General features: G+C 35.7%; 4 protein-coding genes across 7 annotated transcripts; 2 read left to right on the forward strand and 2 right to left on the reverse strand.

Moving 5' to 3' along the window:
- Positions 1 to 677: 677 nt before the first annotated feature.
- LOC142546324 (glutamate receptor 2.3-like) lies at positions 678 to 5,801 on the forward strand. Its single transcript, XM_075653982.1, has 6 exons — positions 678 to 993; positions 1,643 to 2,982; positions 3,119 to 3,431; positions 3,518 to 3,924; positions 4,027 to 5,023; positions 5,591 to 5,801. The coding sequence occupies exons 1-5, from the start codon at positions 720 to 722 to the stop codon at positions 4,765 to 4,767; spliced, it is 3,075 nt and encodes a 1,024-aa protein (XP_075510097.1). The 5' UTR covers positions 678 to 719; the 3' UTR covers positions 4,768 to 5,023; positions 5,591 to 5,801.
- A 1,207-nt stretch (positions 5,802 to 7,008) lies between these two features.
- On the reverse strand, positions 7,009 to 9,352 carry LOC142546325 (BTB/POZ domain-containing protein At5g03250-like). The gene is made up of 4 exons (XM_075653983.1): positions 9,225 to 9,352; positions 9,065 to 9,134; positions 7,752 to 8,963; positions 7,009 to 7,670 (listed from the first exon to the last, which is right to left on the reverse strand). The coding sequence occupies exons 1-4, from the start codon at positions 9,284 to 9,286 to the stop codon at positions 7,152 to 7,154; spliced, it is 1,863 nt and encodes a 620-aa protein (XP_075510098.1). The 5' UTR covers positions 9,287 to 9,352; the 3' UTR covers positions 7,009 to 7,151.
- An 8,564-nt stretch (positions 9,353 to 17,916) lies between these two features.
- Positions 17,917 to 21,321, forward strand: LOC142546326 (gamma-tocopherol methyltransferase, chloroplastic). Of its 2 annotated transcripts, none has more exons than XM_075653985.1 (6): positions 17,917 to 18,439; positions 19,158 to 19,327; positions 19,458 to 19,562; positions 20,108 to 20,311; positions 20,846 to 20,948; positions 21,041 to 21,321. In XM_075653985.1, the coding sequence occupies exons 1-6, from the start codon at positions 18,067 to 18,069 to the stop codon at positions 21,145 to 21,147; spliced, it is 1,062 nt and encodes a 353-aa protein (XP_075510100.1). In that variant the 5' UTR covers positions 17,917 to 18,066; the 3' UTR covers positions 21,148 to 21,321. The 2 variants fall into 2 exon arrangements, with proteins under 2 accessions (XP_075510100.1, XP_075510099.1); XM_075653984.1 differs by having other exon boundaries at positions 17,921 to 18,439; positions 19,146 to 19,327.
- Positions 21,322 to 24,717: 3,396 nt separating this feature from the next.
- LOC142546327 (putative serine/threonine-protein kinase) lies at positions 24,718 to 27,357 on the reverse strand. 3 transcript variants are annotated; one of them, XM_075653988.1, is made up of 5 exons: positions 26,851 to 27,313; positions 26,538 to 26,754; positions 26,088 to 26,325; positions 25,823 to 25,973; positions 24,726 to 25,697 (listed from the first exon to the last, which is right to left on the reverse strand). In XM_075653988.1, the coding sequence occupies exons 1-5, from the start codon at positions 27,070 to 27,072 to the stop codon at positions 25,383 to 25,385; spliced, it is 1,143 nt and encodes a 380-aa protein (XP_075510103.1). In that variant the 5' UTR covers positions 27,073 to 27,313; the 3' UTR covers positions 24,726 to 25,382. The 3 variants fall into 3 exon arrangements, with proteins under 3 accessions (XP_075510102.1, XP_075510101.1, XP_075510103.1); XM_075653987.1 differs by having other exon boundaries at positions 24,718 to 25,706; positions 25,856 to 25,973; positions 26,538 to 27,357; XM_075653986.1 differs by having other exon boundaries at positions 24,723 to 25,697; positions 26,538 to 27,329.
- Between the last annotated feature and the right edge of the window lie 441 nt (positions 27,358 to 27,798).

Raw genomic sequence — 27,798 nt, forward strand, 5'->3', positions numbered from 1 at the left:
GTTTTTAATGATGGCTACAATCATTGATAATACTAATAATCAATTATTGAGCCATATTACCAATAATTAATAATAGGCTGTTCGAGTTTTAATCTGTGTTGATGTTCTGGTAATCTTAGTTCTCGAGGGAAAATTAAAAATTTCATCCCGTCAGTTGGCATGTTTTTGTTTTTGGTTTATAAGTCGTCAAAGTTTGGTTTTAATCCAATAAGTTAAGTCTTTGTTGAATCACTTACATCGTGTTGGACATATCGGTATGTCAACAATATCTGACGTCACATCATCAATCGACGCATCTACTTAAAATTGAAAAAAATTAAAATATTGGGCTAAGATCAAATTTTGATGATTTATTTTTAATCATAATAGAATTTGTGTTGCCTGAAGTAGGAACGAAAGTCCCGAGCCTACACATAAATGCCAAATATATAGCACTTTTGTAAGAAGGAAAAATGGAACTAAGAAAAGTTATTCCTAAAATGAAAAATGGAATCAGTGTTTCCCTCCAAGTCGTACAAAAAAAAAAATCAATTGACTTGCCAAAGTAAGTTAACTCCAGTCTTTTAAATCTATAAAATACTTGGGTGGTCCTACTGACTCATGGATATGAAAATGGCAGACGAAATATTTATATTCAATAAACAAGCATTTAATTCAATCATCAACTATATATATAAACCATCTTCATTACTCATTAGCTCTCCCCTCAACTTAGTGAAATGAAGAAAGAACCATGCAGCCATATTGTCTTTTTTCATCTACTCTTCTTCTTCTTCGTGTGCTTAATGGCGAAAACGGCCTTGCCACAGGCGTCCCCGATCGGCATAAAAGTGGGCGTAATATTGGACATGGACGATTATATTGGAGTCATGGGGTTGAATTGTGTTACAATGGCACTAGAGGACTTTTATGCTAAAAACAGACATTACAAGACAAGGCTTGTTCTCAACGTTAGGAACTCCAAGGGAGATGTAATTGGGGCAGCTGCAGCAGGTACTTAACAATTAACCTTTTTCACATACATACAATAATCAGATGAACAAGAAGTGCTAAAATTTATTGATCTATAAGAAAAATGAATGATTTTATACACAATTCTCATATTGGAGGCATGCTTAACGGTCGTGTTGAGCCACCAAAGCAGGTTTTGTTACCTTTGATTGCGTCTAAACACAAGGGTTAATTCGTTTTGTAAGTTGGATTGTTTTTACTTTTGGTCACGCAGGTCTGTAAAAGTTTAATTTTAGTACAAATTAGCCTTTGTTTTCACTTTTAGTCTTTTTTTGTTGTTGTAAAACTGATATACACATCAACAGAATCTCACATGATCACATTTGGTTGAAATACACCCACAATGAATCTTAGTGATAAAAATCGATACCCTCTGCTCTGAATGTGTTCTTCCTCTTTCAAAATCCTTGGACTTACGTTCCACAGTTTCCTTGTTTACACTGATGATATTCCCATATTCTTCGGAGAAGTTAAGTCTCGTGTGCTGAAATAGAACTTAATGTTCAAAAAGTTAGCTCGTGCTTATCAGCTTATGTAATGAAATATAAAACTGAAGTGCCAAAGAAAATTATACTCGATTACCAAATTTACCATTGTCTAAAAATAAAATTTCCTTGGCGGTGAAATGCAGCTCTAGACCTACTGAAGAATGTTGAAGTGCAAGCCATCATAGGCCCCATGTACTCCACGCAGGCAAGCTTCTTGATTGCTCTTGGACACAAAGCTCAAGTTCCCATCATCACATTTTCAGCAACGAGCCCTTCTCTTTCGTCGACACGAAGTCCATATTTCATACGTGCAACACTCGACGACTCTTCACAAGTGCAGGCCATAGGTGCACTCGTTAAAGCATTCGGATGGCGAGAAATTGTGCCTATATACGAGGACAATGAGTTCGGAAAAGGGATTATGCCATATTTGAGCGATGCCATGGAACAGGCGAATGCCCACATCCCTTATAGAAGTGTCATTGCATCACTAGAAACAGATGATCGAATTCTTCTAGAGCTTTACAAGCTCATGTCAATGCGAACTAGAGTTTTCATTGTCCACATGCGGAACATTCTCGGTTCTCGACTATTCGTTAAAGCAAAACAACTGGGAATGATGAGTGAAGAGTACACATGGATTATAACTGATGGCATGACATATGAATTAAATTCAATGGATCCATCTGCCGTAGAATTTATGCTAGGAGTCATAGGAGTACAACCTTACGTCATGAGAACAGAAGAGCTCGATAGCTTTACCAGAAGATACAAGGAAAAGTTTCAGCAGAAAAATCTACGGGTTCGTAGCCAAGATCTAAACATTTTTGGATTGTGGGCTCATGACTCGGCCATTGCTGTAGCCATGGCAGCTGAAGAAGCATCAATCACCAAGGCTACATTTGTAAAGGCAAATGTTTCAAGAAACTCTACTGATATTGAAGCCTTTGGGGTCTCAAATGCTGGACCAAAGCTCATTCAGGCATTATCAAGAACCACATTCACAGGCCTAGCTGGAAAGTTTCAATTAGCTGATGGGCAACTCCAATCACCTCCTTATGAAATAGTCAATGTGGTTGGCCGTGAATTTCGGGTCGTAGGATACTGGATGAAAGAATATGGTATTATCAGAGAACTTAAGCGCACAGATGCTGAAACCAAAACATACTCCATTTCCAAGTCCAACTTAGGTTCCATTAAATGGCCAGGTGACAAAACATATCCATCCAAAGGTTGGGTGATTCCAACAAGTGGGAAGAAATTGAAAGTTGGAGTGCCAGTAAAGATTGGTTTCACTGAGTTCGTTCGTGTTACTTGGAATCCTGATAATTCAACTATTGTGGAAGGATTCTCGATAGATGTTTTTGATGCAGTAATGGCAGCCCTCCCATATGGAGTACCATATGAATACGTTCCATTTGCAACTTTTGACCACAATAGGGCTGGTACTTACAATGATTTGAGTTATCAAGTGTACCTTGGAGTGAGCATCTTTTCTCATGCTTCCAAATTTGCAAGTACAAAGACAAACATGTTGTATTTCGAGCAAGATGCAAAATCTACTGCTTAAAATGAAAGAAGTTGTATATATGGCTAACATTTTTTTTGTCAATGAACAGAATTATGATGCAGTCGCCGGAGATGTAACCATTTTAGCAAATAGGTCACAGTATGTTGATTTCACACTCCCGTATTTAGCTTCTGGTGTGTCAATGGTAGTACCGATAAAAGACGATAAGAGCAAAAATGCGTGGGTATTTGTAAAGCCTTTGACTTGGGAACTTTGGTTGACAAGCTTTTGCTCATTTGTTTTCATCGGGGTGTTGATATGGATCCTAGAACACCGAATAAATGAAGATTTCAGGGGCCCTAAATGGCACCAAGTTGGCATGATATTCTGGTTTGCTTTTTCAACCATGGTCTTTGCTCAGAGTAAGCCAATTCTCATCCTTTAAACTGTATGTTTTATAATATGCAGGTCTAATACCGACCATTCACATTTTTATTTTTTTCTTCAGAGGAGAGGGTGATAAACAACTTGTCTAGGCTTGTGCTGATTATATGGTTCTTGGTGGTTCTTATACTAACACAGAGCTACACCGCAAGTCTTACGTCCATGCTAACGATTCAACAACTGCAGCCTACCGTTACCGATATTAGCGTGCTTCTTGAGAACAAGGATTATGTGGGATATAGTAATACTTCATTTATATATGGACTTCTTAAAAAGATGAATTTTGACGAGTCTAGACTTGTGCCATTCAACACTGCATGGGAAATGGATCAACTCCTCTCCAAAGGGAGTGGAAATGGCGGCATATCTGCTGCTTTTCATGAGATCCCATATCTAGAGGTGTTCCTTTCTTATTACTGTTCAAAATACATGATGGTGGATTCCACATATAAGGCTAATGGTTTTGGCTTTGTAGGTGTCCTTTTTCTCCTCATCCTTCTTTCAATAATTTCAGTCTAAAAAAAACTTGAATCACACCTCGTTGATTTTGAATTCTCTGTTTCTATCATTCAGGTCTTCCCAATCGGTTCTCCTCTAGTGCGCGATGTTTCAAAAGCAATATTAAATGTCACCGAAAGCAAAACGATTATAGAGTTGGAACGAAAGTGGTTTGGAGATAAGACCAAGTGTCAAGATCCCGGTAGCTTAAATTCGCCCAAGAGTCTTGGGCTCAGAAGCTTTTGGGGGCTCTTTTTAATAGTTGGGATAGTAGGACTTTTGGCCTTTACAATCTATGCACTGAAGTTCTTGCATGAACACTGGCATGTCATACAACGTTCTGATCCCGACTCCACGATACGTAGCAAGGTGGCCGAGTTACTTCAAAGGTTCAACAACAGAGACCTCACATGTCACACTTTCAAGAACATGAAATTGGTTGAGAAAGATAATGGATGTGGGGGCAATTATGTGGACAGGTCAATCTATTCATCGCCTCAAACTTATCAAAAGAGTCCATCAAATTTCTCGCTGGGCTGTCCAGATACTAACTGCCCACCAAGTCCGATTTTCTCGAGTCCCGAGGGGCAGTACTTAAGTTTTCAAGGAGATCATGCGAGGTCAATCGAGAACGAAGATTTCTCAAGTCCCACAGAGCATAACCAAAGTTTTCACATGCAGCATGGAAGCTTAATGGAGAATGCTGTAATGAATCCAGCCATTGAATTGTCTCAAGTAAAAAAGCAGGAAATTGAGATTGCAAGGCTAGACGAAATCGATCAGATTACCTCAAACCCTGCAGAGGCAATCCACTGAACTTGACATGGTGTTAGTTATTCAGTAAAATGGTGAGAATGGGATTTTGTACTTTATTGTTGACGTATATTACTTTAATTTTTAGAATAATTTTTGGTGATGCAGTACTTTAACATTTTAGAAAAGATCTCAGCAACTTCAATTATTTTTGCTTATACCTAAATGTTCATCCAGAAACTTTACAAGTGTAACAAAGGTAAAATCTTTGTCATGGTATCATATTGACATAATTGGAGTGAAATATATAAGCATTTTCGTTTGATCAGAACTGGTAACCATAGACAAAGTTCATTCATCTCCGTGCAAAAGATCTTTTAAAAACATAAAACTGCAATGTTTTATGGGGACAAAACTTGCAGTTCTGAAAATCTACACTCTCTTCAAGAAGTATTCTATGAAGCTCGGTTATCTGTTCATCTAAAGAGAAATTTTCTTCGCATAGAACACAAGTGCTTCAGCTATATTTTCTGGCCTCATTCCTCCTGCTTCAACAGCTTGTGAAAGATCTCGGCCTGAGTTGTGTACTAGTACATATCCTATTCCGTAAAACCGTAACCATTTTTCTCCAGTCATTACACGGTGATATGAAGAGAAGAAAAAAGGGAATAAACACATCTGGAGGAGCACAAAAAGGGAGAAAAACAAGTCATTCCAAGAAAATCTAACGGTTACAACAGCACTTCAGTTAGTTTTTTGTATAGGATATAAAAAATGAAGGGAACTTGATTGAAATTGTATTTATTCGGTTAAAGTAATAAGAACTTCTCTGAAACTCGCTCTAAATTTTTGAGTCTCTTCTTCTCCATTTCTTGAGGAAGGCTAGCTACCTCGAATCAGCTACCTGACACACCGACTTCGGATCCAGAAAAACCTTCATCGCCAATGAGTTTATGCATCTCGATACAATGTGAAGCTCCTCTGCATGAGGCAAAACTTCTTTACAGGTTCCAAGAGCATTTATCGTGTCGGTACAATTGCCAAAAACTTCGACAAGAAACACCTCGTTCGGACTTTTTCAAGCCGACACGAAAAGCTCACAGACATACTCGGTTCATTTACACTAGAGTTACTAATTAATTTAATTGTTATTTCTTAAATATGTGTACTGTACTGATCATAGGGCAGAACTTGTACAATATTTGATATTTGATATACTTTTTTTGTCACATATTTCCATTATTTTCATGTTATGCTATAAATTAATACCTAAAGGGAAAAAAATAACGGAAAGATGGAAACTCATGGTTAGTGTATTTTTAGGATAGGTTTTTGTTTTATGATTAATAATTTATAATAATGTAAAACTGATCTTTCTTAATTGAAGTACATAAGTTGCATTTGGATTTATGCATTTAAAACTAAGGTAACAGTAATTATTAAAAATCCATTAGTTTGTTTGGGTAAATCAATTAGAAGGAAATTTGAATCTTCCAGTTGAAATGCAACCTCGTACAAGGTACACTGAATTGGTTCCAAGTTCCATTCCACACACTAAATTGAACATCATAATATTTAAAGATATTGCACATATGATCGTATTCATGTTCAACTGGTTCCCACGGGACCTTCGTGGTCATATATAATTCTTTTGATTAGGCTATTTGATGCATTCATTCGGAAAACATAACAAAAGGAATTCCATGTCGTTCGTGTAGGAGTAAAATCTTGAATGAAAGAACCTTAAAAACTCACAAGCTAAAATCGCGCATCTTGATTGCTTAAATTCGCATCGCTGGTGTTTCTAAGAGTACATCCCTTGCCATGAAGATTCACTTCGAAAGTGAGCGGGGATATGGAACAGCTTGGCTAGTCCCGAATTCTGTATTTCCAGGTGCAAGAGTTGAATGGATTTGCAGCAAGAAGATGGCTTACTTGAAGTCTTCATATTCTTCATATCCAGAAATTCAACTGTCTTTCTATCTATTTTTCCTTCACAAATTTTAACTTTACTTCCATGCTGTAACTACTAAAAGCATTATGTAATTCAGTTCTCATTTAATGGCAAGTATTCTATCATAATTCTCCAGCATGAACAAAGAATGTTTTATAAAACCATAGACTAAGTTAATAGGAATGAGCATCATATTACAGCAGTAGAATAACTATGTTTTGAATCGATTAGACCAGATAAACTGCATAGAACGATGGAGATAATCATTGTTTCCTAACACGATTCACATTGGATGTGTGTAGATATAACAGCTACATGAATGTAACAGTGAAAAGTGACCACATTTTGCGGGGATAAATTTAGCAGCAAATGAAAACAAATTGGGAAGTAAAGTTATGAGAGAGGAAAAAAAATTTGGTAAACCAAAATATGTGTTGTTAATGTTGCTGATAAACAAGAAAGAACAAACAAACTGGCAGATAGCATTCAAACGTTAACATCCTGGACCCTCGGCATGGTTATTCGCATGATACTGATCCTCCTTCACGAATGGTGGTTCCGCCTTAATGCTGCAATGCTTGGACGACTTCGAATTGCATGGATGAGATCTTCTCTTGCAAAAAAAGCTCCAACCTCTCTTTGCCTTAACCAGCTTGTGAAACTCCTCCCGCATGCTTTGGCACTCCTTCTCAAGATCAGAAATGCGTTCCTTCATATCTTCCGTGCACGATACTCTGCCACGGGAGACAACCCTTTGGTGGCAACCGCCATTCTTGGAGGCTGAGACAACAGAACTTGGGTTCTGAGAGTTCTCAAGATTGTCCGAAACAAAGAACCAGCCAGAAATTGATGTCCTTAACCTCAGTTGTTCGAAGAACAAAACTTGAACGATCACTCGAAGGGGCAGCCTCTCATTTTGTGCAGCATGAGTGCTAGCCTCCAATGAAAGCTTTTGGCAATTCATCAGTCGGCAGATTTGTTCTCTTTCTGAGTCTGTCAGCCAAGGATGTGCCTGATCATTATACTTATCTAGTAAGCATACAGAGGGAACAAATATTTGTAACTTGAAAGAAGGGATGCAGAAAAATATTACCTTAAGATATATGTCGATGGCACGATAAATACCATCAGAAATCGGTCTGGCATAATCAGGAACTGCGGCAGCAAGGGATTGAAACTTCGGGAGCTTCAAATTAACATCTGGTGCCACATCGGCCAAATATGCATCCACAAGATTAGCCACCATCGTAATCGACGCCAAAGAATGAGTCCCGTCCATTATCTGACTTTCTTCAACAATACATGGAGAAGCAGAAGCCGAAGCCTGTTCCATTGACATGAAATGACCAAGAATCCTACTAAAACAGTCCATATCATACATGGTTTCCATGGAATAGCCCATATTTGGTATCAATAGATCTTCGAGTGCCGCTTGGTCTAGTTGCAAACCTACTCTTCTCTCCAGATTTTCTCGGCAAGATGGACTCGATTGCAAGACCATAGCTGTGTGGAGCAGCCTAAGAAGGAATCTAGTATGTACGACTCCTTTCTGATTTGGAAGTAACTCCACTATCTCTTCAAGCAGTGTCCTTTGATCTGCCTCAGAAGGGACAGAGATCGTCGAGCCAGAGTTCAAGTTCTTGAAGCTCGATTGCCTGTTCATCTGAGGAACATATTTTTTCGCATAGAACACAATAGCTCCGGCTATATTCTCAGGCCTCATTCCTCCTGCTTCAACAGCTTGGATCAACCGTTTATAAAGATGCAAACTCAGAAAAGAAACATCCTCGTACCACCAATCATCACTCATGGGCTGAGGCTTTGTGCTTGTACATATCCCATTCCACAATACCGTACCTGTCGCTCTCCCGGCCTCACTACAACCAGCGGCGGGCCAATTGAACAACTTCGGATCTGCACAAGCCTTCATCGCCAACGAGTTTATGCATCTCGATACAATGTGAAGCTCCTCTGCATGAGGTAAAACTTCTTCACAGGTTTCAAGAGCGTTTATCGTGTCGGTCCAACTGCCAAAAACCTCGATAAGAAACGCCTCAGTCTGTGCAATGAGATTCCCATCTCCGTACTCTTCATTCATTTGAAGATACTCGGCTGCACACCGGAGAGACACCACATTCATCGACGTGAGTTCTATTTTAACACCGTAGCAAAATTTCGCTACTAGCTCAAAAGCTTTAGCGCCTCCAGGTAGCTGAGTAAGTTGAAAGAGACAGGTAGAACCATCGCCACTCGTTAGTTCTCCGATAAGCTTCTCGAGTAGCGCACTTCGTGACAACAGAGGAAACTGTAAGATATGAAATATCAATACAAAACTTCACAACAAAAATTAAAGAACCTGAATTGGTAAAAATCAAGCATAGTAGAAATTCAGAGATGCACACGCACCTTGTGAAGATGAAAGGACATCTCCCCGACTTCGACCGTAACATCGCTTTGGAGACCAGATGTGCAATGCCTGAATTTGACATATATCATCAATCAATACAGAAACATACGACAGAGAAGATATACAACTCCAGCAATATTTTTTTCCCTTTGTGATTACCAAGTTTGGCCATCGCGATGAAAAGCTTCCGATTTAGAGCCCATCAGCTTCATGCACGCCATTGATTCTGGATCAATCTCTAAGAAACACAGGAGGGAGTAAAATAAATATGCCAAAACAAGTGAAGAGGGTTTGGTTTTATCTGGGTTGGCCGAGTCTTTGGGATAAAGTGAAGAAGAGTTATCCAACTGTCTTCACTCGCCTTCATTTTCTCCATAGTGTAGATTCAGTCTTTAGTTACTGGATTAGGTTTAAGGCTACGTTTGGAACATGCAAAGTTGCATGATAAACAATATGGAAACCATGATGATCATACTTACGTGTGCGTGTAAGTTCAAAAGTTTGTTGGTAAACTGAGTTTCACTTTAATAAATAGTATATATATATAATTTATCAGAAAGAAAAATAAGTAGAGAAAATTTATAAAAAAAAATAGATAATGAGTTAATACTCAGGTGCAATTTTCATTTAACATAATCAACCTATTTATATGGAAAGATTACAACATACAAATCTTTACTTATATTATCTTGTCATATTTATCTTGATTACAAATATTTCAAATCTAACTAAATAAGATAATCATCTATAATAAAAATATATTTGTTACACTCCTCCTTATATGATTATTTGCAGAAACGATTGATACATCAATATTTATCATTATTTTATTGTATCAAGCATATCATCATTTTCTTTTCATTTTCAATCAAATGATCTTCTAAATCCTTAATACATTCGTATCAATTAATGATGAAAATATAATTTGGGTAGACATCATCGACCTTCACAAACTTTATATTAATGGACTTGATGTATATCTCAATATTTTGTGTCAAATTTATAATTCATATCTCATTTGAAATAATATGTTTTTCTTTGATATCAAGTGTGTTCACTGACACCATCACATTCATCTTATAGAATGGATCACATTAGTTAAACAACTTTGAATAATTGTCTTCCTTTATTTCTCTTTGAATAAACAAAAGACTAAAACTAAGATATTGAAATTGAGAAATTGAACGATCCTTTTCAAATTCTTATATGTATCAAATAGATCTTTTACCTTAAATAACGACATTTGGTCTCTCATTATTGTCATTCATATATTAGATTTTTTGTTCCTACATTTGCAAAACATATAAAACAACAACAATATGTAATACAATATTTTATCAGCACTTTAAAATAAAGATAATTTTAATCAAATAATTTTGTGACTAGTCAAAATTATATCCAAACTCAAAATTTAATCAAAGTATAGGAAATAAAGATCTAACAACCTAACATGTTCTTAAATAAAAAAATCCCAAATCAGAAAATTATCACAAAATTGCATAATAAATTAATGTAATATCACATGAAATATATTGATAGAATAAATTCACAAAATTTATAAATTATTTATGTCACGAAATAATTTATGTGAATCAAAATAAATACATTCTAGAATTTTTCAAAATTTAGTTGAATCTATTAGTTCACTATAAAAATTCAAGGCATCTTAGAGAGTAACATAAGAATAGTGAATAACATGCAATGAAACATGAAATTGAAAACCAGTGACAGTGGATGAGAAATACGTGAATGTTCAAAGCTCAATTCACTGCCATGATAGTGCATAGACTACCATAATCGTCAATATTTAATATAGACGATGAATATATATTCATTGGGTTTACAAATTATTTCATTTTCGATTGATGACGTTGTGATCTCACTACAATATATTCTCTTTCAAACATTGTGGTCATTTTATCAAATAGCATATGCAGCTTGTGATCTCACTACAATATATTTTCTTTCAAACATTGTGGTCATTTTATCAAATAGCATATGCAGTTCATCATTGAACATAAAGACATTACAAATAATAAAATAGTGACTAATAATATATCATGCATTTTCTTTTGATAGATATTATGTCACGCCCCGGGACGGGGGTTGGTTGACCCCGGCGTTGCTCTCAAATTTACATTCGAAAACAACAAGCCTCAGAAGTCCAAAATTCAGAAACCAGTCTTTTTATTCATAAATACTGAATATTTCAATGTCTGATACAAACTCAATGACAAATGTTTTATAGTGGAAATATAAAACCAAAAATAATAACATCTTAACAAATGCAGCGGAATAAACATAAACTAGAACTGATAAACAACGGTCTTCTTCACTAGTCCCATAATTGAATCTGCTCTTCTTTTTCTAACTTTTCTTCATCGTTCTTATCTGAGATGAGTTTGGTGGGTGAGTGATATAGTTGTCACTCAGTAAGTAGGGGCGGGAATAACTCCCAGTTTTCAAAAAGCCATTTTTACAGAAACAGTAACACAATAACATATGGAAAACTCTTATTTTCAAAATAAGAATCAGAATCCAGAAATAACAGGTTTCAGAACAGAAATCAGAATTAGTAAGCACTGAGAACGTTAGTGAATTTCATGGCTAAACTGATATCGGTCCCCTATATGTTCTCTTCTCTAAGGGGTGAGGCCAGAATCAGAATCAGAATTAAGAAAGGTTCAGAATATATATTCTTACCATTAGTTCACTAGGGAGTTTCAGTGCTTCAAAATCATATATCAGAAATTAAATATTCAGAAACTGTGCTTTAAAACAGGAATTAACAAACTGATTTCAAGATATTTTATACATAAGTCCTACTTACAGTAATTTGCTAGAAGTTTCGGTTGAAGTCTGGAAGTATGCTTGTTCTCGCTACTGGATTTTTCTGCTCGAAATTGCACTATCTTATTTCGAATGATAACTCAAGATTTGGGTAACACTAATTCAAATGTTTGAGGGTGTTATTTATAGGCAAAATTCTGACTGTTAGCCTCCCAATTAATGGTCATAATCTTCCATTAACAACCTTTATTCCATGTTAAATGTTTCAGTTACAAGTCATGAGCTGAATCAGTAACTGTCTGCTGGAATCTCGTTCTTCTGCTGCTGGATTTTATCTGCTGGAATTCTATCTGCTGGAAAACTACGAGCTTCTGGAATATTAATAGCTGCTGGAATATTGTTAGCTTCTGCTGAAATTCTTGCATTGCTGCTGAATATTGCTAGCTGCTGCAAAATGCTAACTGCTGGAAATTCGGGTTCTCACATATTAGATCTTTAGTCACATTCTTTAGGAATATAAATAATTTTAGACATTATGTCGATGTTCTTTAAAAAATTGTAATAATTTTTTTTATTCATAAGATCTTCAAAAAAAACATTCAACCAAAAGGAAATTAAATTATTATTCCTCAATAATCTTGTCAGGTATTGGATCTTATATAAATATTCTTCATGAATATCAACAATTCTTTAATATTTTGATCAATATTTCTTTATAATATTGATATACTTTGATATAGATCTATCTTTCAATAATATTTATAGATCTTAGATTTGTTATCAGATCTCAATCATGAATCTCTTTAGATTCTCAATATTTAATTTTATATCATATCTTAATAATGAATTTCTCTCAATATAAAATCATGTTGAGCTACTTTAGAGCCATCAACATCATGATATTTAATGGACACCAATATATCAATAATTATAATTGTGCTACTTCCAGAGCACTAACAAATATATCATAAAATTGAGTATTGACGACACGTTGTGCTATTCCAATAGCATCAAGAGAATGAGAAATATCTTCATCCTCAATTGTTTATAGCATCGTGCTGATAACGTGTTATAAACCATAAAAGAAATATAGATGAGTAGAGAGAATTTACAAAAGAAAAGAGATAATGAGTTAATACTCATGTGCAATTTTCATTGAACATAATCACTCTATTTATAGGGAACCATTACAACATACAAATCTTTACATATATTATCTTGTCATATTTATTTTGATTACAAATATTTCAAATCTAACTAAATAAGATAATTACCTACAATAAGAATATATTTATAACATATATTATAGCACGTGTTGCATGTAGTTAGAGTATATTTTTAATATATAAATTATTTATTTTATATATTAAGAAATAGTTCGTTGTTTTTATTAATAACTAGAATTTAGACACCAAATTCACAGTTTTAAATGAAATTGCTGCATCACATTTTTATTTTCATGTCTTTTTTCTTAATTTTCTATAAGCGTAATATTCGACACATTCTCTCTTTTGGTTTCTAGGAGTGCGACAAAAGAAACAACCGGATACCTCAATTAGTTTCTTTTTAGTTGGACCACCTGCAGCCTCTCTACTTTTCTTCTTTTACTTCCATTGTCCTTAGAGGTACTAGCCAAGTGAGCATTTTCTATCTTATCTTGCTTCAACATTTCTTCTTCTTACATATGTTTTGAAATGAGCTCTGATGTAATCCTGGGTAAATCGCGTGAGTGAAAGTCGGGACGATCCACCGGATGATGATTATGTTTAAAGAAAATCAGTAAGAAAATGATATATCTTGTGAGAAGAATATATTTTTGTAACTTGGGCTTCTACCGTTATCTGTAAACAATGAAATGAACTCGTGAATGGGCACCGGAGGAGTGTCCGGCGTATCCACTCTGATGCTTAAGTCAGCAGGTGAAGAAGAAAGGTGGAATGACTTGTATATGTGTGAATATACGTGAGTGTTTTGAGAATTCAATACGTGAGTGTTTTGAGAATTCAAAGTTCCAGAATCTTTTAAATGAGAAGTATACCTGCTATTTATAGGAGGAGATCTCATCATTACCTTGTTTTCAATGCTCACCTACTAAGTATGGTAAGACGACTGCCCATACCCTGTGCTTCTGATGGCTTCTTTAACACGCCAAACCCATGTTGTTCTGACAGATAAGATAACCCATACTGATACACTCGAGTGTGGTGTGCTTCTCGAGGCATCCCGGGTAGAAGTTCCTGAGAGCTTGCATGAGAGCCCGGGCGCTCGATTGCCCGGGAAATGTCGTAAAACAAGTTCGTGAGTTTGTATAATTTTATTAAATTTATAAAATGTCGTAAAACAACTCAAAAAATTGACGAACCGACTGGATTGTTTTTGCAACCGGAGATTGTGTCACGGCATTAAGTTATATCCATGTGGAAAGTGTGTGTTTTGAACGGACGTGAGGGAGTGAATTTCTGGAACCCCTCAATTTTGTGCCAACATTTAAGTGGTAAACCGTGTAAGAAAAAATCCTCCATTCCTTTGATCATCTCATCCACTCCAAAGTTTTGCCCACTTACAACAAATTATGTACCTTTCAATTAATTAAACGCCCCATATTTCACTCTACATCACACTTCCCAAATTCAACCCCCCTCTATAAATTTGCTTTCTCTCAAAAATCCAATACAATTTGAAAACCCTAATTTTCATTGAGAATAAAATTTCGCTAGCATTCATTTTTCGAATACTTTCTCATCTCTCTTTCTTCCAAGAGTAAGGAGGAAAGAGAGCCTCAATTCATCCCCAATAATTCGTCACTTGCTCTTATCTTGATGTCTGTTCAGATACTTGCGTTTTTTTCCGAAAAAAATGGCGAAGAACACTGCTCCAAAGTTGAATTCTTGGATGACAGTAGCTCCACCTTGTGTCATATATCCTCTAAAGGCCTCCAATACACCAGAATTAGAGACGATTATGGAGGATATCAACGAGGAAGAAGCCAATGGCACGTGACATCTTGACCTATGTGTAGTTAGCTATATATGATAGTGTTTTTTTATGACAATGGAACAAAGCACAGCTACCATTCGGTGTACATTGGGTTAATCATTGAGCCAATGCAGTAGCTTCACTACAAAAAAAGGGGGACTTGTAACCGAATTAGAGATCGAGAGTAATTTCGGTCTCTAATTTGATACTGAATTTTGTAATATCGGTCGCTAAATTTATTTTTGTCACGTTTTACAATTTAATATTATTTTTGTAGCTCAATTTTTATTCTAGTCACAAATTGGATACCAAATTTTTATTTAGGTCTCTAAGTTGAGACCGATGTATTGTGTCGGTCTTTAATTTGAGACTAAAATATGAAAATGGTATCTAATGAACCTAAATATTTTTAAATTCTCCACTGGTATTTCTCCACCATCGCTCCAGTAATCTCTCCAAACCTAAAAAACTTGCACATTCAACTCTTCCAACACCATCGGCACATGTCGGCAGCCTACTGTCGCCGCCGACTACAACAGTGTCTTCCATAGCTCCTCCGTTGTCTAATTAGAGGCAATTTTCTAAATTTTATGATTTTTTTCTCCTCTTTTGAATTCTTTCCGGAGAAATTGAGACAAAAGTTTTTGTAATGAAAATCCTCAATCACGTTGCTGCTTCCACAATGTATATGAACGCCAGAGCAAGGGATCACCGAAAAAAAAGAAGATTTTATTTCAAATGGAATAAAAATAAAAACAAAAATATCTCCTTTAATTAGTACAAAAACCTGTTGGGGAATGTTGAGAGGATAAATAATGCCATAAGTCACATTCCATGTGAAGATTCTGTAGGGATCATCTGCTGAAACCACAATGGAAACAAATTGCAGAGAATACAGTGCTGCTAATTTTAGCACCATTTTCTTCTTTTTGAAAATTTATTACCCAACCACAACTACCAGCAATGGGGCACTGGATGTTTTGTGGGGCTACGTTAATGGGGTGGAGGAGTATTAAATGGTGGAGGCAATTGCTGGCACACACACATATATACAGATATATACGTGTGTGTGTCTTTGTGTGTGTATTTATGTAAAAGTGGTGTTGTTCATTCAGAGTGCAGCTGTGGAAAAAATCGAAGTCCGTATGAGGAGCAAGTAAAAAGGCTGTGTGGCTATCAAGAAGTGGGGTGTAATACATACTAAAGAGATCGTTTTTTTTTTGTTAGTAAAGTATAATGGGAAAAAGTAAATTATTTAAAGCATTTTCAAATATTGATAATTTATATCTTTCTCTCATTATGTTTGATGAGAGAACACAACCAATATTCACTATAAGAACAATATCCTTCTCTAAAACTGTAGAAGCGGCATCGATCTCTGACAATACTGTAAATTTGTCCAAGCTTTTGTTCTGCTGTTATATCCTTCTCTCATTTATGTAACTCTGCTTTCATGTCTTCTGTCAAGTCGTATAATCTCTTGGAAGCCTTCAAGAATTGGGGTTATGCTTAAATTAACCTTGTTCATATATTCATGAACAATTATTTGGAACTCTTGAATTTCGGGAGAAGGGATAATCTGTCATTTTGTTTGGTATGGAGGAAATTAACATAATGTAGGGAAGAGATAGAAAATGTGGTTATATGTATATACATATACACACACATAGGGATTGGTTATATATACACACAAGAGACTCCTAGTGGGAAAAGGAGCATGTAAGTTTCATCAAATGAAAAATATTAAAAAATTTACATGTAATTTTTCTTAAATTTTATTATTGGTGTTCAAAATATCATATCGAGATTCCTCGATCATGTTGGTCTCACGTTTGGTAATTTGAGATAATAAATATGAAAATAAAGAATAAAATGGACACCAAGATTTACGTGGAAACCCCCTAAAAATTATTAGAGTAAAAATCACGGCCAAGATGAAAAGATTTCCACTATAATATTTTGTGGTATACAACTCACTCACTGTCTTTCCAAATACAACACACTCTTTTAATACAGGAGAACAAAACACCTCACAAATATTTTTAGAACTAAGCACTCAAATGCTTATAAGATAATAGAAAACTCGAAGAATTGATGATTTCAGAATGAGGAGAGAGCTCTATTTATAAAGTCTCATATCCGTGTGAAAACACGTTTTTCATAAGCATTTTGAACTATTTATTATTGGACCGCCCAAGCACAGAGATTCTTTCAATCATGTGTGCTGTATTTATTAATCTTGTCGACAGATCCTACCTTGGAACAACCCTTTTTGGATTCAAAACCGAATAATAAGATTTAATGATATTGGTGCAAACAATTTTGAAGAGGAAGACGTTATGATTTGGTTCGTTTTTTTGGGGTACGACTTATTTTCAAAAATAAAATGTAATCAAATTACTTTTGGATTGGATGTATTGGAAGGCGGCATGATTCAGCTACTTTGGCTGAACTAAAATTTCCTCTCGAACACTATTTCTGGATAGACATATTAACAAGTGATTAAGGAAATAAGGGTAATGGAAAAGTGAAGGAGGCCGGCTTCTTGTCTAATTTGAGTCGAGGAATGCAAATTAGGACAAATCATGTGTATTAGTTTAATACTGCTCCACTTTTAATATTTCATAATTCAAATATCATTAAAATAATTGTAATTTATCTGATATCAGCAACCCGACAAATTATTACATGACATGATGGCTACAATTTAAAAAAAAATATTTCTTTCACAAAATAATTAAAACAAATATATTCCACAATCTTCGATACTATACTGGAAGATTTATTTTCCGAAAATGTGAAAACGTATTGATACCTTTTGTCGTGTGGACTGTGGTGCCGTTACATTATTGATACTAATAATAAAGCAAAAGGCATTAAAAAAAATTTACCTTTTGGAAAAAAAAATCTGTTTTTTTTCTCTCAGTTATCAATTTTAAATTGTGTATTATAATTTATATATTGTTTATTGAATTGTTGGTTAAATTTTCATATTCATAATTTAAATATATATATAAATAATATAAATCGTGTCGGGTTTCTAAATTTGCGCGCTTTCCAAACCTCTAATGATTTATAATTAGAAAATGTGAAGAAATTGTTCTACCATTATCCATTCCGAGGAAGACGGTTTTCCCATCTCCTATTATCGAGGAGATCCATAACCAATCATTACCTCATCTTCTCCGAAATTGCTTTTTCGTTAGATTTTGAATTCTAATCAGAGACCTCGAAAATGGGTAGCTGTGCAGAGTGCAGCACGTGGGTCTATGGCGGGCAGCTGACGAATGGTTGCCCACCAGTGTACACGAGCAGCTCCCATATAGTGGTTCTGAAATTCGCGGGGCTAGTTGGTCACAACAGGAAGATATCATCGCTGAAGATTGGCGGCAGGAGGCGGAGGAGAATGATTGTGAACGCGGCGGCGGAGAAGCTGCAGAAGGGGATAGCGGAGTTGTACGACGAGTCTTCGGGAATCTGGGAGGACATATGGGGGGACCATATGCACCACGGATTCTACGACCCTGGATCCGACGTCTCGGAATCGGACCACCGGTTGGCTCAGATTCGGATGATCGAGGAGTCCCTGCGCTTCGCCTCAGTTTCGGGTCAGTAGAGCAATTTGGTATAAACATAATGTGTGAAAGAATGGCACGATGTGTTAATTTGCATATTTTGAGTGTTCATTGAAATATATATGAATTTTCAGTAATTTATTTTGATTGAGGAGAATTTTTTTTTTATTTGGTCAAAGAATGATCTTTTAATATGATTGTTAAAATGAAATAAAAATATAACATCATATTTTAATTTAATCCAAATTCAAGTTGTATTTTCCAGCAGCACACCATCTTATCACTATATTGTATACATTTGATTGAATATTTACATAAATAATTATATACATATTATATATATAGATCGAGTTTTTTCACATTTTAGATCGATTTGGATCGAGCTTTTCATATTTGAATTTAGCATGAGTCGAATTTTTCATATTTTAGTTGAGTTTTTCACATTTTGGTCGATTTTTTCATATTTGAGTCGAGTTTTTTACATTTAAATCACTGTTTTCATATTTGGGTCGAGTTTTACACATTTGTGTGGAGTTGAGTTTGAGGTGGAGTTTTATATTAATTAATTTAAGTTTTTTTTTTATGAACAAAATAATAAAATTAGGATGGTCTTTTTTTCGAGTTAGAAATTAATTGTTCCAAATTACCTCATTTCCCCTATTTTGAGCTTATGTTCATTTTCTTGGCTATCGTTTCATTGATTTATCTGTACTTGGTGGGGTGGTGGGAAAATTTGCAGATGATTCAGCAGATAATTCATTGCAGAAACCAAGAAAAATTGTTGATGTGGGATGTGGAATAGGAGGCAGTTCAAGGTACTTGGCAAGAAAATATAAGGCCGAATGCCGAGGCATCACGCTTAGCCCTGTGCAGGCACAGAGGGCTCAAGCACTTGCGGCTGCTCAAGGATTAGTTGGCAAGGCACATAAAGCATTTCAATTTTCTCGCTACTTCTTTTAGGAATTTGTGTAGAATTTTCAAGCTATGAAAGAACATGTTTAATTTTGATAGAGCTCCTTATATCAATAAACAAGAAAAAAAATTATTTCAGGTTTCATTTCAAGTTGCGGATGCGTTGAATCAGCCATTTCCAGATGGCAAATTCGATTTGGTTTGGTCCATGGAGAGTGGAGAACATATGCCCGACAAAGCAAAGGTTCTTTCTGTTCTTTTTGACCATCTGTTTTTTTTGTCCCACGTGCGGAATTTGACATAATAAAACCCGAAAATAAAGAATAAACTGGACACCGAGATTTACGTGGAAAACCCCTAAAAATTATTAGAGTAAAAACCACGGGCAAGATGAAAAGAATTCCACTATAATATTTTGTGGTGTACAACTCACTCACTGTGTTTCCAAATAGAACACAGATTCTTTTAATACAGGAGAACAAAACACCTCACAAATATTATAGAACTAAGCACTCAAATACTTATAAGATGAGAGAATACTCGAAGAATTGATGATTTCAAAATGCAAGGGGAAGCTCTACTGTCAGTGTGAAAACGCGTATAAAATACGTTCCGTCTGAATGCATCCTACCGCGTATAAAACGCGTTCCTTTCGTCTGTAATTCAAATTAATGCACCACTGGAAATGCGTTAAATACATTTCCTATTTGTCGACATGTTTTACTGCAGATTCGGGTATTTCCCATTTATAAGTGACTGATTTGTTTGTGATTTTGCTATGGTGCGTAGTTCGTTCATGAGCTTGCTCGGGTGGCTGCCCCTGGAGGAACCATAATCATAATCACATGGTGTCATAGGGATCTGTCTCCTTCCGAAGAATCCCTGACTCCACAGGAGACTGCACTACTAAACAAGATATGTGATGCTTACTACCTCCCGGCATGGTTCTCTATTGCTGATTACATAAAATTACTTCAATCCCTCTCCCTCGAGGTGATCTCCAGTCCTCCCTTAATGAGCCACGTTATTCTTTCACGAGAAATTTAATTTCGGCTTTTGATCTATCAGCATATATACTCGGAATAATAGTCTATGATCTTCTGAGTTCGTCTATTTTTTGATTTGGTCATGTAATTATTCAAATTTAAGATTTTATCGTATAAGTTGGGTTGTATTTTGGTTTTTGGTCTTTTTTGATGGAGTGTTGACGTGTCACCTTACATGTCAGTATTTCTCAACCTCACAACAGTATTTTCCTTTGCTTACCAAAAGTTTGAGCCTTCGCCCCTTGACTCTGATAATATGATGAAATTGTCTGTCCCATGTTCGAGCTCTTGGAGCTGACACAGTCAATAGTTTTATATTCTGACATGGCTATTGAATGAAGAAGTTCGGCTCTGCCGCTTAAAAAGTAAAATAGTTGATTATTCAAGAAAACTGAGCTAAAATTTGGTTTTTTATGCATGTATATTTCAATTTGAAAGGTAAGATATGCCCTAAGTCTTGATCCTTGAAACTTATTTGCAGGATATTAAGGCTGCAGACTGGTCTGAGTTTGTTGCTCCATTCTGGCCAGCGGTGATAAGATCAGCATTGACATGGAGAGGCATCACTTCTTTGTTAAGAAGCGGTAACTCAAAATTTTATTCTCATTCTGGATCCAATAACTATGCATTTGTTGTGTCTTAATCTGCAAAAGTTTCGCGTCTATCTTCTTGACAGGGTGGAAGACGATGAAGGGAGCGTTGGCCATGCCGTTGATGGTGGAAGGATACAAGAAGGGCCTGATCAAATTCGCCATTATCACTTGTCGAAAACCGGCATCATAAGAGCAATATAGCAAAATCTTTGCAACATTTATCACTATTTGCACTGAAAAATTAATAATAATCTTTATTATTTAAAGAGAAAATTGCAATTTAGTCCTTAAATTGGCATGTTTTTTGTTTTAGTAATATACTTTGTCAATGTTTGGTTTTCTTCTAATAACTTGAATTTTTTTATTGTTTTCGTCTTTTTTCGGCCGTAACCATTAGATTCACTCAATATTGGTTATTTGGTATCGATGCTCTCCAGTACGGTTCATGTGACGAGAATAAAATATGTATCATACACATTAAATATATATCTAAACACAAACAAAGAAAAACGAAAAGTTTTTTACCTGTCATTTTTTGAAATATTTGATATCGTTTTGACTTTTTTTATTTATATTTATCGTAATATGTGTAATATAGGTTAATTCTCAACATGAGCTATGTAGAAAATCGTCAATGACAAATAAGCAATATCCAATGAATAATTGTCTTACGTCGAAAAAGGACCAAAACCTGAAAAAAAATGTAAGTTATTATATTAAAATCAAATGTTATCAAGTTATAAAACTAAAACTTTGAACGTACCATTTCTAGCATAGAAACTAAAATTACAATTTTTTTCTTATTTAAACATTAACGTTTTAGTTGCAATTTTATAGTCATGAAGCTATTATTTCAGTGGGTAATAGACCGAACCTGGTTCATAAACCGATGGTTTCCAGATTGGACCCAACGGCTTGAAGGGTTGGGCTTCCCCAACCCAAAATCGTAGGTGACAGACCGATTTCCAGAACTAGTGATTTCGGCTCCAGATACAATTTTGGTTCCGAACCTTGTACCAATTGTCCCGTGAACCGGATCGTTGACCTTAGTGTGATTCTGGTCAGATTCTCTTCAGCATTGAACTAAAGATTCTTATCATACTAGATCAATTCGGAACGGGTCCGACTTAATCTGATTCAATATGGAGCTGGTTTGATCGCTTTTGGATTGAACCGGATCCGGCATCAATATCAAATCACATTGAATTGCTTGAAAATAGATCCGAAAGCATTTTAATCCAATGTGGTTGCATCTGATCTGATATTATATTTAGCTTTCTATTACTTTGTTTCATAAATGGCTTTTTTAATGTATATAATGGTTGGAAAAAAAATATTGATTTCATTTATGTTTTAGTCCAGTTTAATTGGCTTGGGTTTTGGATTGAGCTATCCAATCCCGTAAACTACAGGCCTTGTATCCTGAGCCCGTCTGAATTGGCCTAGGTTAACTCTAGAAAACAAGAATCCCGATGTTCCTTTAAACAAGATTCTTAATGTTCCTTTGAACAGAAATGGTAGTGTGGATACCAGATTTTGGGTTGGCAACAAAAGTGATAAATACACGGTTAAAGATGGTTATCATAGAGAAAGAAGCAGCTTGGCTCCTCATCCTTTTCAATCTTCACATCCAAATCAATCTTGGTGGAACTTCCAATGGAAGCTACGTATCCAGCCCAAAATCCGCATTTCTCTGTGGCATGTCTCTCATGATTTACTGCCTACACCGGTCAATCTAGCATTGCATCACATCCCCACAGAAGGTACTTGTCTTCTTCGTAAATATTTTCATGTTTCTACGAGTCACTGCTTGTTATTTTCCCGGTTGTTCAAATTTTGTGGAAGAACACCCAATTTTTGCGGTGTTTAAAATTGCATCGTGAAGCCTCAATTCTAGATTGTGCTTTATTTCTTTTGGCTACCTTCAAGCAAGAGGATTTTGAATATTTTGCTACTCTCTGTTGGGCAATCTGGCATGAAATTTGCAAGATCAACCATGAATTTGCAAGGAAGAAATTTACGATAAATGTGGACTGAGCTTATGCTATGATGGAAAATTTTCGAAAATACAGTTTGGTTGGTTCTTCTAGGAATAATGATGCTCAAATATTTATGGAAGATAAGTGGGTACCACCACTACCAAACTATTTTAGGTTGGATGTTGATGCAGGCTTTGATATTAGAAACAACAAATTTAGTGTTGGGACGGTGGTGCTAATACAATGGGACAGGTTTGTGGTGTACAAGCTAGCCCTATCAGATGTCCAGGTTCAATTACTTGTGCGGAGTTGTTGGCAATCGAAGCGGGATGGACTTATGTCTCCGGATTGGGCTATCAGTATATTTTCTGACTCATTGGAAGTTGTTAGGGATGGTCCTTTCACATGTAGAAGATCTTGGATCTGCTGGAGTTCTTGCCTTGGAAATCATATCAATGAGCTTCCAAATTTTAATTCCATCAAAAATGTGCGACGAAAGGCCGTCGAAGTGGCTCACATTTTAGCTCGCAAAGCTTTGCCTTGTAATAGCTCCATTAGTTGTGTTAATGACGATCTACCAGGGTGGCTTGTAGATATTGTATCTCGGGATTATTATAGTTCATTTAAAAAAAAAAAAAGAATCCCGATGTCTCCCCATACAAAAACTACCGAATCAGACACATACAAGGGGAAAGGACATTGCTTTTGAGTGCTGGATAAGAATCCAAATAAGGTCACGCATAAGTTTCCAACAAAAAATACGAAATGTTTTGGTTTCACGTGAACATATTATAATTAAAAATGGGGCAGTTCCAAAAATAATTTCCTTTGAAAATTGCTTCTTTGGTTATGAATTTACCAAAAAAGATGAAGTCATTCTTGTAAATCACCTTTTGTTCTGGCAAACTATACAAACACACACACACACTCTCTGATATAATTGGAAGTTTAAAAAAACTTTAACTAATCAGATGATGAAAATTCCTTATAATAAGCTGACTTATAATCTTGTCGTACCAATTTTAAAATTTTCCTATTGAAATAACTCCAAAGATACAATCAATATTTGAAAGGGAAGTATAGAAGGTCATGGCCATTATTGAATATGAAATACGAGAAAGAGGAATGACAAAATTTCAAAAGGTATCCAAGTCAAAAGTTTAATTATTATTATCATGAAAATCATCAATATTGTTTAATGCAAAGTATATTTAATTTCATGTTTATGACTAAGCCCATAGCCTTAAATGACTTTTAATTTGATATGGATTGATGTCAACTTCCTATGTGCGTAGAATATAAACATGATCTTTCGTTTACATTCTTGTAACATTAATATATTTAAAAATGCATTTTTTTGATAAATAAAAAAATCATATCAACTTCTTCGGTTATGTTTTTTGATGGAAACATCAAAAGGTATGTTTTGGGATTACAAAGGCATTTTTGACGATTTTTTGATGACCCGAAATTCAATCGAAAAATTAAATATTAGAACATACGCGGGTGGAGCTTCCTTGTTAGTGATGGGGCCTTTTGGTGCCTACATTGTGATAAAAGATGGAACAAGAAATGATGGTTACAGGTGAAGTGAATTAGCTTTATACATTGCTGCCAACTCAAAAGCTTCTTGTTTTTCTTTTTGACGGGAAAAGTGACTGATAAGGAAAAATTCATATGGGCCCTAATTTTGATGCTTTTTATTCCAACACCTATATCTCCGGGTAACCATTTTCATTCATCTATATTGATACATTTCCTATAGTCCTATCTCATTAAAATTGTCCAAGTATAAGCTAGTTCGGATTTGATTCATGGAGTCGTCGTCTTTGTATATTTTGACGATTGAATTATCTGTTCACCTATGAAGTTACCAAGTTCGCTGTGCCTGGCTCCTTGTATGCCATTCGTGGAGTCCATCGAAGGGCGGTGGCCTTTGCGAATGGCTTGCCAGGAGCTATGCAAGCGTTGTTGGTAATTTTCACGTATATTTTCTTCTTGTTGTCTGTTTTATAGAGTTTGAGTTAGATTTTTATTTGGAACTGTGCAATATTGTTTCACAAAGAGGAGCCATTCACCAGTTCTTGTTGAGGTAAAGTTTAAGCGAGTAACTAGTTGCTCGTGTTATTTTGTGTAGTTGCCTGCGTAGAACAACAATTGAGAAATGATGACTTTGAGCTCTACTGTCATATGATCTTGATCCGATATGATTTCTTGAATTCGTTCGTAGAGATAAGTTGCTTTGATCTTTGGAACCGTGAGGAAGAGCTTAGAGAATGCATAGAATGTTTCTATACGAATTTCTGCTCGGAAAAATATTATAGTCAACGGTTAAAGAACTCAAACAACACATTTGAAAACCTTATGTACCTCAATACCTATACTAATTTACATTGCCAGAATCTTCATCTCCAAGATTATGCTGGTGCCTCTAAGAAATCGAGCATCATCGTGCTGGAAAACTCCCCGTACTGATGGATGCTGATGAAGAAGAAGAAGAATGTGACAAATGCTTCTGCTGTATCTTAACATCCATAAGATCAACTATGCGCCCAGGCCGTGATATCTCGATGTTTTCAGTATCAGTCTCGTTTTTCAACATCTTGATAGCAGTGGACATGGCAGGCCTGAGCCTGGTAGTCTCTTGCACGCAAAGCAACCCAACTTTCAAAAACCGAACCACTTCTTTTTCGGGGAAATCTCCATTTAACACCGAATCCACCAGCTCTACAAGGTTCTTGGCATTATGCAGTTCCCATGCCTGCAACAGGTACAAACGTATACATAAATATGTGTGTGAAAAAGAGTCTCATTTCCTCAGTTTCTGCTAAGGTCTAAGAATTAAAGTTCGTAGTATAGGATTGAATTTTGATTATGTCTTGGTACCTTGTCTACTAGATACTGCTCCCCATGTTGCATGTGGTAATCCACAACAGGATGGCCACTGACTATTTCCAGCAGCAGTACTCCAAAGCTATAAACGTCGGATTTTCGGGTAAGACGACCACTGTGGGCATATTCTGGTGATAGATACCCTCTTTTACAGATTCCACAAAAAAAAGGAACCCGTCAGCAACAAAACTCGAATAAGTAATCGAATCTAATTCAAGAAGAAACATCCCAATAGTATCTAATTTCAGTTCCCACTCACAATGTGCCAGCAACACGGGTACTAATGTGCGATAAGTCGTCCCTAAACAGCCGAGCCAAGCCGAAATCGGCGAGTTTTGGTGTGAAATTCTGATCGAGAAGTATATTACTGCCCTTGATATCCCGATGCACAATATGAGGATTGATTACTTCGTGCAGGTAACATAGTCCTTCCGCGGTACCTAAGGTAACACGTTTTCTCAATTCCCATGTAAATTTCACCCTGTTCTTCTCACTCCCTATTCATCAAGAAAACATAGATGAATGAACCTCATCTGAGTATATACTAGGATAATGCAAACATATATACACGTGCAAAAATTCTATGCGCATATAAAGCATTTGACATAAGAGGATTTATCAATGATTCGAAAACACAGGTATATATATAGATTATCACCACATCTCACGTTAATCCCCAGAAAACAGCGGAAGGGATACGACTTTATACCGAGAAATGTATGGTTGAGGCTGTTATTTTCCATATAATCATACACCAGAAGCCTTTGAGCTCCACCTACACAACACCCTTTGAGAGTAACAAGGTTCTCATGTCTTAAATCAGACAATGCAGCTATCTCAGATACAAACTCCCTCTCCCCACGCATTGATTCCACTTCCACTGACAAAACCTTAACAGCCACGTACTTGTCACCTATAAGCCGCCCCTGTAGATTTTCACACAGTTGACTTTGAGGATTCACCACGTACAAGACTGGGAAACGATAGTAATATTCGATATCATTGTTAATATTTATTATTACCTTGTAAACTGAACCGAACCCACCTTGCCCAATCTTGTTCTTGAATCCCCGAGTGGCAGCTTTGAGTTCATCGTAAGTAAACACACGGAGATTTGGGCTTCGGATTGTTTGACTTCGAACATCTTGCTCTTCTACTTCTTTATCATCTTCTCCATTACAATTCATTACCAAAAGAGGAGCGGGATGAAAACAATCCCAAAAAGAGGAAACGAGCTGTTTCATGCTTCGACTGTTTTTTTTCCCTTCTTACGTTGATTTTTTTGCCGAGACTTCTGTAAAGCTTGGTCTTGATTTGTGGATTTTCTTGATGGGATCGCGATTATAATAAGATTTTAATCTTATAGATATGAATTATGTAAAAGATGATCGAACCATTGGGGGAGGGAGGAAAGTAGGACAAAGATGGAATATGGATAGTTTATTTTTATTGTAGATTTATAGCCAACCCCCGTTGAACTTGACTTTAAGATGGAAAATTCAAGAATCTATATTCATACATGGATACAATATTTTCGATTTTCAAATAGGTTATTTTGTACTATTAACATGAAAATATGAGTTTATTAACTATTACGAAATTATAATCTGTGTATATTAATTAAATCTATATATTGATGTATTTATATTGCACGTGCATGTTCCCCAGACGATGTTATTTCTTTACATCTCTGCTCATGTCTTGATTAAGCAACATCGTCCAATATGATTTACTTGGCCATGTTATTTGTCTCATCGACCTGTCACAACTAAGAACATAAATATTTTCATCTTATTATTTGACCGCAATATAAATATTTTTCAAAATTAAATATTATTATATTTAAAATTTGTATATAAAATTCGAAAGTCTAGTTCTGAATACATTTACGATTTGAGTATCCTATAGTTTTTCTTGCTTTTTATTTCCCTCTCCTCCTAATTTTTTTTTAGTTGGTCTTGCTTTTAAGT

This window comes from Primulina tabacum, chromosome 5, assembly GCF_025594145.1.
Source record: "Primulina tabacum isolate GXHZ01 chromosome 5, ASM2559414v2, whole genome shotgun sequence".
Classification (NCBI taxonomy): domain Eukaryota; kingdom Viridiplantae; phylum Streptophyta; class Magnoliopsida; order Lamiales; family Gesneriaceae; genus Primulina; species Primulina tabacum.

Excerpts from the sequence above, each read along its gene's own strand:
- LOC142546326 (XM_075653984.1), top strand. The coding sequence starts at position 18,067 with ATGGGTAGCTGTGCAGAGTGCAGCACGTGGGTCTATGGCGGGCAGCTG. Across the intron at positions 19,328-19,457 it reads CTCAAGGATTAGTTGGCAAG|GTTTCATTTCAAGTTGCGGA; the intron begins GCACATAAAGCA and ends AAATTATTTCAG. Across the intron at positions 20,949-21,040 it reads CACTTCTTTGTTAAGAAGCG|GGTGGAAGACGATGAAGGGA; the intron begins GTAACTCAAAAT and ends TCTTCTTGACAG.
- LOC142546325 (XM_075653983.1), bottom strand. The coding sequence starts at position 9,286 with ATGGCGTGCATGAAGCTGATGGGCTCTAAATCGGAAGCTTTTCATCGC. Across the intron at positions 9,135-9,224 it reads CATCGCGATGGCCAAACTTG|GCATTGCACATCTGGTCTCC; the intron begins GTAATCACAAAG and ends TGTCAAATTCAG. Across the intron at positions 7,671-7,751 it reads CCATCGACATATATCTTAAG|GCACATCCTTGGCTGACAGA; the intron begins GTAATATTTTTC and ends TATAATGATCAG.
- LOC142546324 (XM_075653982.1), top strand. The coding sequence starts at position 720 with ATGAAGAAAGAACCATGCAGCCATATTGTCTTTTTTCATCTACTCTTC. Across the intron at positions 2,983-3,118 it reads GTTATCAAGTGTACCTTGGA|AATTATGATGCAGTCGCCGG; the intron begins GTGAGCATCTTT and ends GTCAATGAACAG. Across the intron at positions 3,432-3,517 it reads AACCATGGTCTTTGCTCAGA|AGGAGAGGGTGATAAACAAC; the intron begins GTAAGCCAATTC and ends TTTTTTCTTCAG.
- LOC142546327 (XM_075653986.1), bottom strand. The coding sequence starts at position 27,072 with ATGAAACAGCTCGTTTCCTCTTTTTGGGATTGTTTTCATCCCGCTCCT. Across the intron at positions 26,326-26,537 it reads CCTCAACCATACATTTCTCG|GGAGTGAGAAGAACAGGGTG; the intron begins GTATAAAGTCGT and ends CTTGATGAATAG. Across the intron at positions 25,698-25,822 it reads AGCAGTATCTAGTAGACAAG|GCATGGGAACTGCATAATGC; the intron begins GTACCAAGACAT and ends TACCTGTTGCAG.